Below are 15,878 nucleotides of genomic sequence, written 5' to 3' on the forward strand. Positions count from 1 at the left end.
GAAAACTTTCTTCTTGCTATACAAACCTACTGCCTATTGGTAGTTTTGAAAAAATGGGTGTATGAACAGCAAGAGGAGGTGGGGTTTTTAGCCCTTAGAGAGAGAAACAGGGTGGACTGTTTCTAATTATAACCTCTTACTCAGAAATGCAGGAAGACCTGGATCAGATATGATGTACTCCCATGTGTCATCATGTTCTGAGTCGCTGAGTGACAATTTTTCCAGTTTACAATTTGATCCACACATTGCTGTGTTATTTTAATGTTGAATCTGTCTTTTAATTACATTTAAGTTTTAAGATTTATCTTAAAGGTCACGTAGAGCAACAATAAATGTGTGTTCTGAGGTCTCAAAATCATGAACATTATCAGTTTTCTCTGCTCTGAAACACTGTGGGTGTGTCTGCTCTGTTGTCTCAGTGTCAAACACCACTACGACCTGAAAACAAGCTGAAACATGGACGCTCCTTCTAGCAGCTCAAAAATGATTTTGCTTCTTTGTGAATTACCCCCCAGGTACACGTCCTCATTTTGTTAGAATTGTTGTAATCTCAAGTCTATTTGGTAAGAAGACAGTAAATAAATAAATAAACTTTTTTTAATTTTAACTTGTTCCCACAAATGTATTGCAAAAAATGCCAGAAAAAATCCTCACACGCATTGCAATTTTTTAGACAAGCTGCTGTGAAATCAGGCATTTTAGGCCGCTACAATTTCAAGAAAAGCCTGTAAAACCTGCGAGGGACTGATTTTTTTCCTTCTGTGTCAGGTTGTTGGAACTGAAGTGAACTGCTGGGCTGTAGGAACATTCCTAACTGGGAATTCATTCATTCATTCATTCATGTGTTGGTTCGTGGGGGTCTTTTATAACGTTGGAGGACCATGGCTCCGGGACATCACTGAGCCATTTTTCATGTCCCCACAAGAAATCCTGAACATAGAAATTATGAACAACAATTTAATAAAACACTATAATAAAAACTTCTTTAACAGACTTTAAAATGATATATATTAGCAGCACAAACTGGCTGAGGAATAAATTTTCCACAATAATGAAATTATTTGTGGCTGTGGAGCCACGCTCACCATTCAAATTTAGGTCAGGCTTTTCTCAGCAAAATGTCCATCAGTGTCCAATGCAATGAATCATGACAGACAAAACTCAGAAAACACCAGCAGAGAAAGAAAGGCCAAGCAGACCGCAGAGGTATGATAAGGATAGTATGGTTGTTGTATTGTTCTTTAATCCTTATTATATAGTTCTGAGTAGTATTCCTAGTGAAATTAAAATTAGCAGACACATCCCATCTAGGAATTATTCCAGTGGTTGTCCAGATGTTAGTTATACCACTTCTTCTCGCTTCATGTTCGGATGGAAATGGATCATCCCACATGTAAAGGTTTAAAAAAAAGTCCAGCCACATTCAGATCATCATGTAAAGGTTGTTCCAGTGACCCTGTGTCACATGTTGGTGAAACATTTGAAAGAGGAGACGAAATGTTTCATTTAACCACCCAGCCCCTCCAGGAAGTTGTGATCACAACAATTAATGCCAATACAACCAATCCTTGTGAATTCTGCACCTTACAATTTTGTCCAATCACTGCAACTTTTCCATTGATCTGACCAATCATAGCTTCTAGCACTCCCACACAATGACTTGACTCAATGTTTTATTAAATATACTTTTTTTAAAATTAGTTTTTTAAAGTTTTGTCACAGGTACCAGAGAGAACACGAGATTTGTCATGTTATCAACATTTATCAATGTGCTCTATTATATTTTATAATTTTGTGCTGTTTTGACTGAGTTTGACTTCTTGCTTTTTTTGTGGAGTACCTCTAGGTTCACTTCATTTACAAATAAAGCATGTTTTGTTTGATTTTTATAATCCTGAGCCTGAGTGTGGTTTTATTCTCTTGAGAAAATGTTGCCTTTGATTTTTAATGAATAATACCAAAAATAAAATTTCCAACTTCTTTTGCAATGTTCACTTGCTCCAGAAATTGTAGAGGAAAAAAAACAAAAAAACAAACCAAAAACAAACACTTAAAACATTACAACATGTATTACAATATTTAAAGATACTGCCATGAAATCAGGCATTTTATGCTGAACAGCTCCACAGAAAAGCCTACAAACTCCTGGAGGGACTGCAGATTGATCACAGCTTTGCTTGGGTCCAGAGCTTCGAGGCTGCCAACTTCACCAGGTTGAGTTATTTTCTATGGAGTGTTACAACTCAGTCTGACATCAAGCAACGCGAATCGGTTAAACTTATATTATTAAACTGGATGAAATTTAGAAAATCTCATGTCTTGGTCTTATTGGTACCTGCACTGGACCACATTGCTTATGATGGCACCAAATTTGAAAAATATTCAAAGCATTAAATGATTTATAGATACCTGTTTTTGTATTTTCATACCAGGTGTTTCAAAGCCCAGATAGAGTCTGTGACATACTTCATCAGGCAGAAACTTTCTGTACAGCCCACTCATCATGTTTCAGCCTCTGCATATTTGGATTTTTTAATCTGTCTTCAATTCACTCGTTCTATTCATTCAAATAGTGTCCATCCCAGATTCTCAAAGTCCGAGGTGATGTCCAAGTGTCTTTTTTTGTCAAAAACTCAAAGATATTCAGTTTAATTTGATAATGGAGAAGAGCAGGAAAAATCCACATTGGAGTGGCTGAAAACGGCCATATTTATCTGCCAAGATTACATGAAAAGTTAATTTAACCATTAAATGATAATCAAAATATATATCTTTACCACTTGCCCCAGTCAGGCAAGTTAGTTGCTAAATTTACTAACCTCAAATGGCATTTACTTGTTCCAGGCCAAGTGGGCCCTCCCTATTGTCGAGCCCTGGAAGAACTAAATGAATGTAATATGAAATCACTTGTCATACCTCCACTTTACATGTGATCACCAACATGTTCAGATTTCAAAACCGGCAGCACCACATGTGATTTAGGAGTATCAAAGTAAGGGACATGGATATTGGTGCAATCAATGCATTTTAAGTTTGGAATCACTTAAGTCCATTGTTAGTCTTTTCAGTTTTTAGTGATTTCCTGTTTATCCATTGAAAAGCCAATTATAATAACCCCATGAATCAATAAAATAACACTAAGGATGATCAAATTAAATACTTTGGCAACCATAACTACCTGTTTCTGTGTTGTGTACTTAAGATGCAAGTAGAACTCTGATCTGACCTCCGTACAGATGTGAACTTCTGCAGCATTTTGTGCTCATTTGATTCAGACTTCCACCATACTAGCTGTTGACCTCCCAGTACTGTAAATGTCAGTCTAAGGATGGAAAGGGTGTTGCATGCTCTACAGATTGTAAAAGAACCTTGAGGCAAATTTGTGATAGTGGGCTAGAGAGAAAATTGAGCTTTATCTGTACCAAAGACCAATAAACTGTTGAGTAATGTAGGAATCTTGAGAAACAAATTAAAGCCATGACAACAGTCACTTTAGTAATCAAACCCACTTTTATTGGTCATCTGAAACCTGCAGCAGCTCTAGTTGGCGTGCAGGGCCCTCCAGCGAGCCAGAGGGCCTCTGCTGGGGATGTACTTGACCCCACAGCCATCTGGAATCAGACGCTTCTCAGCCATCATGTCATCAAAGTCGCAGGCATTGAACTTGGTGAAGCCATACTTCTTGGAAATATGGATCTGCGGGAGGGAATAACAAAACAGTTAACACATATGCTAATGGATGGATTAACAGAATAAAAGCCCTGTTAAAGCTTGATGACCATTTTGTCTCAGTGGTCCCTTAAAGCACTCAGCACCTCCCAGCTGAGGACATACACAACCAAAGAGTCACTGTCTGCAGCCTTTGCACACTGGAACCACACTGCAGTGAGACCAGTCGGCTTAATAAGCTGCAGAGCTGTGTTCTAGTTCACACAAGAAGCAGGTACATTTATGTTATATATTATTGTTTGCTGCCATCACAGTTAAGCTTCCAACTAATCATGGATGATATATGTGTGCACTATGTGCTCGAATGTGACTGTGAATGTACAAATCTATTGAAAAATATTACATGAAAGACTAAACTTATTTTAAATTATATTTCAACTAATTCTTTAAGTGTTTTAATTTGAAATTTTGCAGTATTTTGATTATGTTTTTAAATTATTTCATTTTTAAAATTTTAGGAGATTCTTCCGAGTACCACTGGAGGGAGCTCTGGTGCCACCACAGAGAATCTAGGGGGATTAGTTGTTTGGCCTGTAAAATGTTAGAAAACTTCAAAATAGAAAAGGTGATCCGTTTTCTCAAAACATAAGATCAAAAATGCAAAATCTGACATTTGCTGGTTCCAGCTTTGTAAGGATTTGCTGCTTTTCTTTCACATTTTTGACAGTAAATGAACAGTCTCAGGGGTTTTGGACTGTTAGCTGGACAAAAACAATTTCAAGACGTCACTCTGGTCTGGAAAATTGTGCAGAGCATTTTTTCAAAATTTTAACATTTTAAAAACTAGACAATTCATTGTGAAATAATCTGTAGGTTTAATTGATAATGAAAATAATGGTTAGGTGCAGCCCTATCATCAACTCATCAATGCAGCTCTAATCCCCAAGCTTTGAGCACTGAGACAGGATGTGCTTGTTTACCTTCTGGCGTCCAGGGAACTTGAACTTGGCTCTGCGCAGAGCCTCGACCACATGCTCCTTGTTCTGGGCCTTGGTACGGACAGACATGATCACCTGACCGATGTGCACACGGGCCACGGTACCCTGGGGTTTACCGAAAGCACCACGCATTCCAGTCTGGAGCCTGACGAACAGAAGATGGAGACCAGAGCAAATATAAATAACATGATACAATGAATGCATAATATTCCAGCATTGGGATATGGCTCAAACTCCAGGGAAAAAAATTACGCAACTTAAACATTTCAGTGCATCAATTTGTTCAAATCAAAAGTACAAGAGTAACAATGCTCAGTTCATTTTAACAGATAGTAATTCCAAATTCAAATCACCACTTCTTTTATTTTGACAGCTCAGTAGACCCTTTTGTGATGACGATTCTGACTGTAACCAACACAGAACCTAAAACAAACAGATTCTCACCTATCAGCTCCAGCGCAGGATAACATTTTGTTGATGCGGATGACATGGAAGGGATGCAGACGCATACGGATGTGGAAACCATCCTTACCGCAGGTCTTCACCATGTACTTGTTAGCACAGATACGGGCAGCCTCCAGAGCTACACGGGGTGGAGAAATCAGAATCACAGTGACATTAGAGCCTGAACTTCAGCTTTTAATCAGAGTATTTCAAGGATAATTCCAGCTTCAGTAGATAAATTAAAGTGTTATATTAGTGCACTTCTTTCTGCACTTTTTTGAAGGATTATTTCTTTGAGTTTTTGTATGGGTATAGCCACAGATGGATGGATGACAGTCCACTAAGGCATGCTGAAGGACTGGACTGCATCATGCTTAAACAAAACTCCACAGTTCATCTAAGTATTTGAAATAGACTCCATTAATACCAGTAATAAAGTTGTTCAAAAAACTTACTAAAAATACATTAAATTACAGTTGCCATGAAAGTACATAAATGCATCCTGGCTCATACGCAGCATATCGTAACCCTTGATTATAGTGTATGATGTAGTGACACACAAACAGCCAATCATTTAACAGGTGTGGTGTTCAGCTGATCAAGCAAACAAAACAGTGTAGAGTGAGAACATGAGAGCAGACAGTGAGGAAACAAAAAGGACGGGGCCCCGTTTCCCTGAGCCTTCGTAGCGCTACGTGCATCGTAAGTTGTATTTTAAAGTCTCCCTTAAGGTTGTCCCAACTCTGGGAAACAGCCCGTAACCTTAAAGGAGACCTTAAAATACAACTTACGACACGCGTAGCGCTACGAAGGCTCTGGGAAACGGGGCCCAGGTCAGTTATTCAAGTCAATTATCGGTGTACCTTGATAAGTTGAAGAATTCAAAATAAAGCTTTTTAAAATCCAACCTTTTTTTCGCCTGGTCTTCATTAAAAATGACCAATCGTAGACACTGAAATGATTTTTTTCATCCCTGCTGTATCGACTAGTCCGAGTAGACTTTTTACACATGCATGTGCACACCCAGCAAGCAAAGTAGGGCTGCATGATTTAGTAATACAAAAAAGTGATAGTGATCATTTTGACTGAAATTGTGATGATTAGTGGGAATGATCATTTTTGCATTAAAAAGATCAGGTGAACAAGATTTGGAGCACAGGTCCTGTGATTTGGATATTGGAGTTGGACCACATCGCAATTTCAATATATATATATTTTTTTGATTAACTGTGCAGCTTTAAAAGCTGCTGTATAAATCTGAGCTTGAATTTACAACTCTGCAAGTAAATCTGAAGACTTTGGAAGGAAATTACATCTGTGTTTTTTCACAGGCATCTGTCAATTTTAATTCCATTTACTTATTTATTCTAAATGGTAAAAGGTTTTAGAACTGCAACAATTAATTGACTTAAATTAATCGCCAACTATTTTGATAATCGCTTAATCGTTTTCAGTCTTTAACGAAAAATGTCCAATTTTGATTATAGTTCATTAAATATGAATTTTCCTGATTTCTTTAGTCTCCTCCAACAGTAAACTGAATATCTGTGTTCTGGACAAAACAAGGAGGGCATTAACTTGGGCTTTGGAAAACAGCGATCATTTTTCACAATTTTCTGACATTCTACAGACCAAACCACTAATAACCAAAATAAGATTAGTCTGATGAAAGCAATTACTTGCAGCCCTGATAAGTTTAGGGAAAAATCTGAATTTATCAGTTCCCAGGCAGAAAAAAAGTCCAACAAGGCTTCAGGTCAAATGCACATCTGTGTGTCTCACGGCTCCTCACCTTCTGAGGACAGCTGCTCGTACTCATCAGAGACCATGTGGCCGCACAGGGGGAACTCATCTACCTTGGCCTTCTTCCTGCCCAAGTCGAAGATCCTGATCTTGGGATCTACATACGACGGAAGAGAAGGGGAAGAAAATGAATCACCAATAACCAGCAGTGGATTATCAATCAGGCTATGAACTACAATATTTTGTCTCAGTGGTCCCTTAAAGCACTCAGCACCTCCCAGCTGAGGACATACACAACCAAAGAGTCACTGTCTGCAGCCTTTGCACACCAGAAACACACTGAGGGCAGAACTGGTCGGCTTAATAAGCTGCAGGATCATCAACAGATCACTGACAAAATTTCTATAAAGACAAAACTGTCCTGTACACTAATGAAAAGACAGGGACAGACAAGAAAGTGTTCTGTTAATCTCGCTGTAGCACTGACCGCTCAACTGAACCTCCTACATCTTTAGGACAAAACTGTTAAGTATGGAAGCAACTTACCAGGCACACCCCTGCAAAAGCGGGACTTGGGGTAGGGCTTGTTCTTGCAGTAACGATAGCTGTGGGAGAGAAAGTAAGATATTAGTGTTTACCTACACAGGTAAAGGGTATCAACAGAACTGAAGCATCAATACTTTTTCAAAACCATGCGTTTAAAAGCAAAACTATACCAACATTTCATCGTATCAAAAGTACCAAAGCTATAAAAAGTAATCTAATCCCTCAGTTCAGTCTGAAATTTGACTTGCAGCAAAACCAGACATTGTTCAGTCACTCTGTGTCAGTGTATACAAATTCATTTGGGAAAGAAAAAAATATTTTGGGAGACTAAGACTTTACTTTCCTTTGTGTCGTGGTATTAAAAGAGGTATAGAGTCATTAAAAAAAAAAAAAAATTCAGCTTGTATCGTACCAAAGTTTTAAAATTCTAGTATCACATCAGCTGTAACAGATACTTCAAGTCACTTTCACCACACCTGTAAAGTTTAAGGTTGATAGTCTCCTCTTGTCAACAAATCCCATTAAAGAAAACCCAAACTAATGATTCTACTGAAGATACAAACACATTTAGATTTAAAAAGGCTCAATTTTCTTCAAACAGGTGGCCGACTTAGTCTTTAGAAATGTGACTCAATCGGGGGGAATAGTGGATTTTTCTTGAACTATTTTCACCTGCAGATTAATACATATTTGATATTTTTACAATTATCTGAGGCAGCAGAACATGCACGTGAGATTGTGGGAAAAAGAACGAGTGCATTCATAGTAATGAAATAACATCTCACCCAGTGCAACAGAGTGGTTATCAGTGTGTTTTTAACTACTGAGCTGTATGGTACAGAGGAAGATGTTATCAGGCTTTGATTTGGGGCTGAACAGTTAATTGAAATTTTATCACATTATGGTCAAGTGCAATATCCAAATCTCATGAGGGAAATGTGCTTATTAAATAAAGATCCCTGCAAAAAGAAGCATAGCTTTTTCTGTGAAAAAATGTAAAATGACTGCTCCTAGATTCAATTAGTTGAAATAATCACTTTTGCACAACAATTTTCATTTTAAAATTGGTGATGATGGGTATATTTGCTGAGGTCTGTACCAAACAAACATGTTCTTTCATCTAGAGAACAAGATTTTTAGGACATCTTTGCAGCAGTACAATTCTTTACCATTATGCTGCTTTGTCACACATTTTTCCTTCTACAACAGATTGCAATTTGGATTAGTTTAGCAATGTGGATATTGCCCTTGGCCATACAGCGATTTCTATAGGAGTGATTAACTGTGCAGCCCTGCAGCACACACAGAGCTTAGCAGTGGGACACAATCATTGTTGATTTTTGGATTTCATGGGTTTTGTTAACTACAACGAAAATACAAAATATTGACAGTCTTATGCTTAAATAATGACAGTAGCAGTAACCCTATTTCGTGGCTGCTGAAGGTACATAATGTCAACATCTCAGCCATGTAATCACAGTAGTTATATACCTTTGCCCTCTACCTACATAATTGTAGAGCCAATTGTTTTCACAGTGGTCTGAGACCAACCGAACTCATGAAAGGGAGTTCTGAGCCCCTTTCATACAAAACCACCATTTCTGCTGTTTGAAGTGACTGATCACAGGCTTAAACCCGTCAACCACTACAGAACCGTACACTACCACCACCACCATTAATTATTTTTTTCCAACTCAAAGAAAACCCAAACCAGCGATGTAATAGAACTTGCTGAAAATACTGTGTAACACATAGTTAAAAGGAAACCTTAACATGGTTAGGTTTGGATGTGTATGCGTGTTAGCTTTATGCTAGCTGGCGTTGGCTAAAGTAGCTTTCAACAAGCTAGCGCTTAGTGTCAATGAAATGATGTGATATTCTTTATAAAGGTAGAGATTAACTGTAATACATTCAATCTAACAGACACATGACTGTATTCTTATATCACAGTAACACAGCAGAGTGACTGACAGGAGGCCTGCCGGCAGACAGCACAGTGCACATGGTGCGGAGCGGAGCAGCTGCCATTTTCTCCGGACTAAGACAAACTCTGTTCTCTCCTGAAACCATAAAGTAGAGACTTACCAGCGGGCTGGTCGGCGGCCCATGGTTGCAATCTGTGAATTAACAAATAAAAATGAGTTATTTCGTTAAACTGGGGCTTCGATATGTGAAAAAGTACTTAATATGTGTCTGTTTTATGGAGAGCCGAAGAAAACGCGCTCCCACCACGCACTCACCTAATGGAGGAAAGGAAGAAGAAGTGACTTCCGCTTCGTCATAAGGACAGAGGCTGTCTGGGTAAAATATATTTATATTCATTAACACATGATTTTTACTTGAACGTGCATTTGTTGTGACATACACGTTTTAATGTAGAAAATACATGTGTGAAAATGTAAAGAAAAATAATTTAATCGCAGTTAATATGCTCCAAGTGAATGCTGGGAAGTGTAGTTTTTACGACACCCCTTTCGACTAACTGTACGTAATTTTATTCAATTTTTTTAAACGTTATTAGGAACAATAATAATTCAGTAAAATACAACTTATAGTCGAAACATTGATTTTTTTATTCATTAAAACAGCATAAACAGATTAAACAAACGGGGCTTGATTAACAATGTATAAAAACAGTAAATTCAGCTGTCAATTTAATGGTCCTCTTTTTTCACATGATTGACACCCAGCCAGACATGCCATTGTATCACAAATCATTTAGCAAATGACACAGACACTGCTCATGGTAGAGAAGAAAAATAATTATCTGATAAGTTCTTCCACCAAGTTGGTGAGGGCTGCTGATTTTTCCATTTTCTCAAATGAATGTGATGTTTACCCATAATTATGATGCATAAATCATATCTGAATACCAGCACATAGAATATAGCATATAATATATTGATAGAAAAAGCAGTTTTTTTGTTTTGTTTTGTTTATACATTAACAAATGTTCAATAATGTTGTTTGACTGTTACTTACACTTAAAGAGCTTTAATATGCTATTCATTCTGCTAGTTTTATGTTTATGAATCATTCCAGCATTTCAGTGATTGTAAAGTTCCATTTATGCTTAATGTTGTATATTTTTTTAAATGTTACCTAAGCATTTACAGCTAAAATGCAGTTGCAGTTATTACAGACAAAGAAATATCTGATTTATCTGTCATAGTGTCAATCGTTGTACCAAGTTAATGTAGTTAATAACTTAAATGTCAGTTGATTTAAAAACAAACAATTTCAAAGAAAGATGAGTTATGGGCCTTTGAATTTTTGTCATTTTATTTAATGCATTTATTTTATCAGATCAATATAATCAGTGTTTGTTTATTAACTGGCCCCTGACCCCCGGGCAAAGAAAGCTGAGTATAAATAGTGTACAGTGTGAACAGGATGAGGCTGCGTTCATGAAACTCAATATCCAGTTTTAGATTGTGGTGCTCAAACACACAGTATACTTGTACTCTGTGCTGTATGTATTACAATACTTCTGCAAGATTCCCAGAAAGTCATTCCATTGTGCCAATGCGCCGAACACCAGGGCCCTGATATGACTGTTGATTATATTTATTAATGATTTTGTGTTGTTCCTGATTATATGAGAGAATCCTCCCTGGGTGGACCATGAGCGTCTTCTTTAGTTAAATGTTATTTTTTTAAATTAAATTTAAAAAATGGTGGAAATTTTACACAAAACCAAGTTGACACTCCTTGCACTTTCCCATGGATATTGTTTTAATTTATGTATGACTTTTCTTTATTTTTTTTTGTTAGAAAACATAAATTGTTAGTTTGATCATGTTTTACAAAGTAGTTTGAGTTATTTTTTCTAAGTACCTTTAATTAACAAAGCTTTGCTGTAGTTCAAATTATTTCCATGTGAGGTCATTGGTAGTTTGAAAATGTGCTTTCAAAGTGCCTTCACCAACACTGGATGCCCACATATACATTGAAATGGGTCTTCTGGTGTTTTTTTGGCTTTGTGTAATCATTCTTAGTCTTAGCCATTAAAAGGTCACTTCCTAATGTACTTTTAATGTAGTGAAGACTTGGGGTAATTGTAATATACATCTATTTTTCACATCTTTTGATATTAGAAACATGACAGAAACAGAAATCAGAGTGTTACAATTGCCACCATCCATTACAAAACTCATCAAACTTCATATTAACCCACTGTATCTCAATTAAAAGCACACCTCAAAGTAATCACATCACTGCTGTAGTATCTAATAATGCTATTTAAGATTTTTTTTAGAAGTCTGGCATTATCTGCATTCAAAGCAAAAGTCTGTTTCTATTTTTTCGGGAGACTAGGCTGCTATTCTTGTAGATTTTAACTATCTGACTTGAATTAGAAGTAACTTTACAGTTAAATTGAATGAAAAGTGTATCAACAGACAAAGAAGGTGCTTACATTGGACCATGTGACTAAGATTAAGATTTTTCATACAGAACACATTATAACATTATAAAATATGATGCATTGTTATAGGTTAAACTACTCATCAGTGTATGAAGTAGGTCAGATGAGCTCCACCGTCACCAGCTACAATATCAGAATGCTGCCTACACGATAATTCAATATTTAAATGTTAAATATTTTAACTCTCTAAAAGAGGATATTATGGATAACAAGTACTTTCATTTTAGAGACTGAATTTTGACTTTTACTTGTAAAGCAGAGTTTCTACCTTGTGATGTAGCAACTTAAAAAAAAAATTAAAACATTTCAATAATCTTCCATCCTGGTTCTTAATGTAGATCCAGGTCAAAATATAAATGATCTGCCCTGGACACTGATGCCTGTTGTTACTGTTCATGTTTTTCTTGCAGATCAGAGAAGAGTTTCTCATATCATATCTGAGAAATAAAGATGGGTAACAAATTCAAAGGAAAAGTGTCATTGTTTGGTGTTTGGCCACTACGAGCCTCCAGAGCAGCTTCAGTGCTGCTTGTTAGAAATTTGTACAAACCTGTCAACTGTGACAAACACCCAAAATACACTCTCTTCTTTAGTGTTTTGGTGGTGGAGATGCTGTCAAATACTGTTTGGTTGGGTTTAGTTCTTGTGACTTAACATATGATTCATATCATTTTCATATTCATCAAACCATAAGGTCCCCTCGTGCATCTACTTTAGTGTTTTTTAGTTTCATCTCTCACCGTCTGTATGCGACCATATAAAGCAGTTTTTTAAAGAGTTTGTCGAAGTGGCAAGAAGCAACATCATTAATTTCTTACATGATAAAATATCAATAAAATCTACATTGATAAATGTGAATAAATGAAATTAAACTAATATTGGTTTTGTTGTTATTTATTTTCATCAAGTGATATACATCAAATGTAGCAGCTGCAGGTCTGAGTGCAGGGAAGAGTTTTTCTGAGGAGACGCTTTATCCTCTGTGGAGGAGGGACTGATGGAGGACTGAGCCGACCTAAAGAAAAAAAAAAGACATTTCCAGTTCAATTCTCTGTTCAGCAGAACAACTTCCTGTGTTGTCCTGCCAATGAATGAAAAAAATTAAATTATCATAGTCTTTTAAAAGTGGGACTTACTTTGTGATGAAGGAGGCTGCTGGAGGACTGAGGAGAGGCTTTGCCCTCTGTGGAGGAGGGACTTTTTGAGGACTGAGCTCATGTAAAGAAAAAAGAAGACATAGTTTAATCATCTGTTCACCAGAAAAACTTACTGTGTTGTCAGGGCAGTGCATGAAAAATCTTACTTCATCATAGTATTTTAAACGTGATACTTACTTTCTGATGCTGAAGGAGGTCTCACAGAGGTGCAGTAAGGCCACGATCAGGTTTTGGTAAGACCTGAAGGACTGAAGGACTTAAAGGAGGATTCGCTCTTTGTGGAGGAGGGAGTGATGGAGGACTGAGCTCACCTAAAGACAAAAATACATTTCCTGTTTAATTGTCTGTTCACCAGAACAACTTCCTGTTTTGTCAGGCCAATTCATTAAACATCTTGTGTCATTATAGTATTTTAAAAGTGGGACTTACTTTCTGATGCTGAAGGAGGTCTCATGGTGGCCATTTTTAAGGTGCAGTAAAGCCACGGTCAGGAGGACTTAGAGGAGGATTTGCCCTCTGTGGAAGAGGGACTGATGGAGGATTTGAGAGAGGTTTTGCCCACCTGAAGAAAAGCAAAGACATTTCCAGGTTTCTTCCTCTGTTCACCAGAATAAATATACTGCATTGTCCTGCCAATTCATGAGAAATCTTAAATCATCATAGTATTTTGAAGATGGGACTTACTTTCTGATGCTGAAGGAGGTCTCTTGGAGGTCAGAAAGGCTTCAGTCAGAGGAGGCTTTGTCCACTATGGAGGAGGGAGTGATGGAGAGCTGAGAGGAGAGTTTGGCCTCTGTTGAGGCAGCTTCTGCAGTAGCATAGATGATATCTTTGGTTCTGGACGCTGACAGAGGTCTCATGGAGGTTCAGAGAGGTTAAATTGGCCATTTTTAAGGCACATTATGGCCACAGTCCAGTTTAGGTCAAAGCAGAAGGATTGAAGGACTTTGCCCTCTGTACAGGGGGACTTCTTGAGGGTTGAGGTGATATTTTACCCTCTGTGGAAGAGGGAGTACTGGAGGACTTAGTTGAGACTTTGTCCTGAGGCCACTGAGGTAGTCTAGGCATCTTGAGTGCCTTGCAGCACTCCCATGTACAGTACCAACCACAGGCCTTAGAAATCACTTCAACTACTTTAGCAAACCCGCGCAAGAAACATTTCCCAGGTTAACATGAGGTATATTCATTCTGTGTATGTAGCAACCACCTAGCAGTGCTGTGCCACTTAAAACCCCCGAGCATAGCCAAACAATGAAGAGGCTGCTTTTGCTTTGTCAGCCTGTACATTCTGCCACAACAGTTGTGTACTTTTAAAAGCATGAATTTTCCTAACCTTCATAATCCTAACCTTAACCAAGTATATATTGTTAGATATTTTTATTTATTCAGTCAGATCTGCTCAAATCTAACCCTAACCAAACTTTAGGCCTGGCCTAGACTGATACAAGGCTTTGAGGCCACAGTGACTGTGGTTTTTCCAATATTTCTCCAACCAACAGTGAGTGCCAGTTTCTTTTAACCATGACCATAACCTAACCTTAGTTAAGACCTTTCCCTAACCTCTTACTTAACTTAGCCTTTTTTTTGTCTTGCTGCTCAGTCTCAGGTCCACTCATTGGCAGTGTTTTTTGCTGATAATCGTTCTATTTTCATGGCGGCATCAGACCCTGAGGAAAGTGTGTTAGAGATCAGTGACAGGTGATCAGTTCTCCTTAAAACTGTGCCATTCTTCTCTGTTAAATTTTATCTGTTACTTCTGAAGTCTCATGCTCTTGAGCAAGAACATGAGACACAGTGTTGCACACTGTGCCTGCTCACAGTGACAAACTGGCCAAGTACTCGTGGCTGTGCCTGCCTTAGGTTGTCCCAGGGTTTCACAGGGGGATCTTACCCGTCATAGGCGAACCAGTCTTCCATACTTGCCAGGTATTTTTTTAAAACCTAAGTTTTGTTAATTTTTTTTCTCCATCTATCCATCTCCCGTCAAACCACATTTTGTGTTCCTGCACACTGTACAAAAACACACGTCATAGAGCCCCCACACACTGTGCCTGCTCACAGTGGGGTTTAGGCCAAGTACTCGCGGCTGTGCCTGCCTTAGGTTGTCCCAGGGTTTCACAGGGGGATCTTACCCGTCATAGGTGAACCAGTCTTCCATACTTGATCCTTTCTAATGAGAAATGGCACTATTTGATTAATACCAGTCCAGCTTTAAGGAGACTTTGAATGCGCCTGACCTGATCAGTGCAAAGTTAACACTTATGGGACTCAGGAATCTTTCCAAATAACTCATTTGTTTTTTTCAAGGTGAAGCAAATATACTCAGTTCACTTGATGGAGGGGCGGCTCCATGAATCACATCCCGCCATGTGTTAAATGTTGATCTGCCGCTGCCTGTTCAGGTGATTTGCCTCTCAGTGTCCCTGCAAGGCTCTTAGCTTAAAGGGTGAAGGCTTGGTCACCTGTTTACTTTTAGGACCATGTATCCAGGCTGAATCTTTACTGATGCAGCCTGAGTTTGATTAGAGCCCCTTTGCTGCATGTCATCCCATTACCATCAGGGGTTTAGCCTAGTTAGGCTGATTAGGTAGGCTGGGTTAACCCAGCCTTGGTTAGTTTAGTAAGGCTAAGTTAAGTTAAGTAAGGGTTAGGTTAGGTTAGGTTAGGTTAGGCTAGGCTAGGCTAGGTTAGGTTAGGTTAGGTTAGGTTAGGCTAGGCTAGGCTAGGTTAGGTTAGGTTAGGTTAGGTTAGCTTAGCTTAGCTTAGGTTAGGTTAGGTTAGGCTAGGTTAGGACAACACGTAATGCTTTACCTCAGTTTTGATACTTCTGGAATGTTTTCCTGGTAGACGTTTACACGGTTGCGAAGCTTAAATGCCTGTAGTGCCCTCTTGAAT

The 15,878-nt window shown here is 38.1% G+C and overlaps 1 protein-coding gene, 1 long non-coding RNA gene and 2 other non-coding genes across 4 annotated transcripts; all 4 read right to left on the minus strand.

Annotated features, from left to right (window-relative positions):
• Positions 1-3,491: 3,491 nt before the first annotated feature.
• rpl10 (ribosomal protein L10) lies at positions 3,492-9,587 on the minus strand. The gene is made up of 6 exons (XM_084721891.1): positions 9,486-9,587; positions 7,401-7,459; positions 6,904-7,011; positions 5,112-5,250; positions 4,650-4,812; positions 3,492-3,696 (listed from the first exon to the last, which is right to left on the minus strand). The coding sequence occupies exons 1-6, from the start codon at positions 9,506-9,508 to the stop codon at positions 3,541-3,543; spliced, it is 648 nt and encodes a 215-aa protein (XP_084578017.1). The 5' UTR covers positions 9,509-9,587; the 3' UTR covers positions 3,492-3,540.
• LOC146325744 (small nucleolar RNA SNORA70) lies at positions 3,782-3,914 on the minus strand. Its single transcript, XR_014771155.1, has one exon. It is a non-coding gene; the product is annotated as a small nucleolar RNA SNORA70 (small nucleolar RNA).
• Positions 7,095-7,228, minus strand: LOC146325745 (small nucleolar RNA SNORA70). The gene has a single exon (XR_014771156.1). It is a non-coding gene; the product is annotated as a small nucleolar RNA SNORA70 (small nucleolar RNA).
• Positions 9,588-12,977: 3,390 nt separating the features above from the next.
• On the minus strand, positions 12,978-13,859 carry LOC146325746 (uncharacterized). Its single transcript, XR_014770653.1, has 4 exons — positions 13,668-13,859; positions 13,413-13,545; positions 13,161-13,294; positions 12,978-13,034 (listed from the first exon to the last, which is right to left on the minus strand). It is a non-coding gene; the product is annotated as an uncharacterized LOC146325746 (long non-coding RNA).
• Between the last annotated feature and the right edge of the window lie 2,019 nt (positions 13,860-15,878).

This window comes from Lutjanus erythropterus, chromosome 6 (genome assembly GCF_056507025.1).
Source record: "Lutjanus erythropterus isolate fLutEry1 chromosome 6, fLutEry1.hap2, whole genome shotgun sequence".
NCBI lineage: Eukaryota > Metazoa > Chordata > Actinopteri > Lutjaniformes > Lutjanidae > Lutjanus > Lutjanus erythropterus.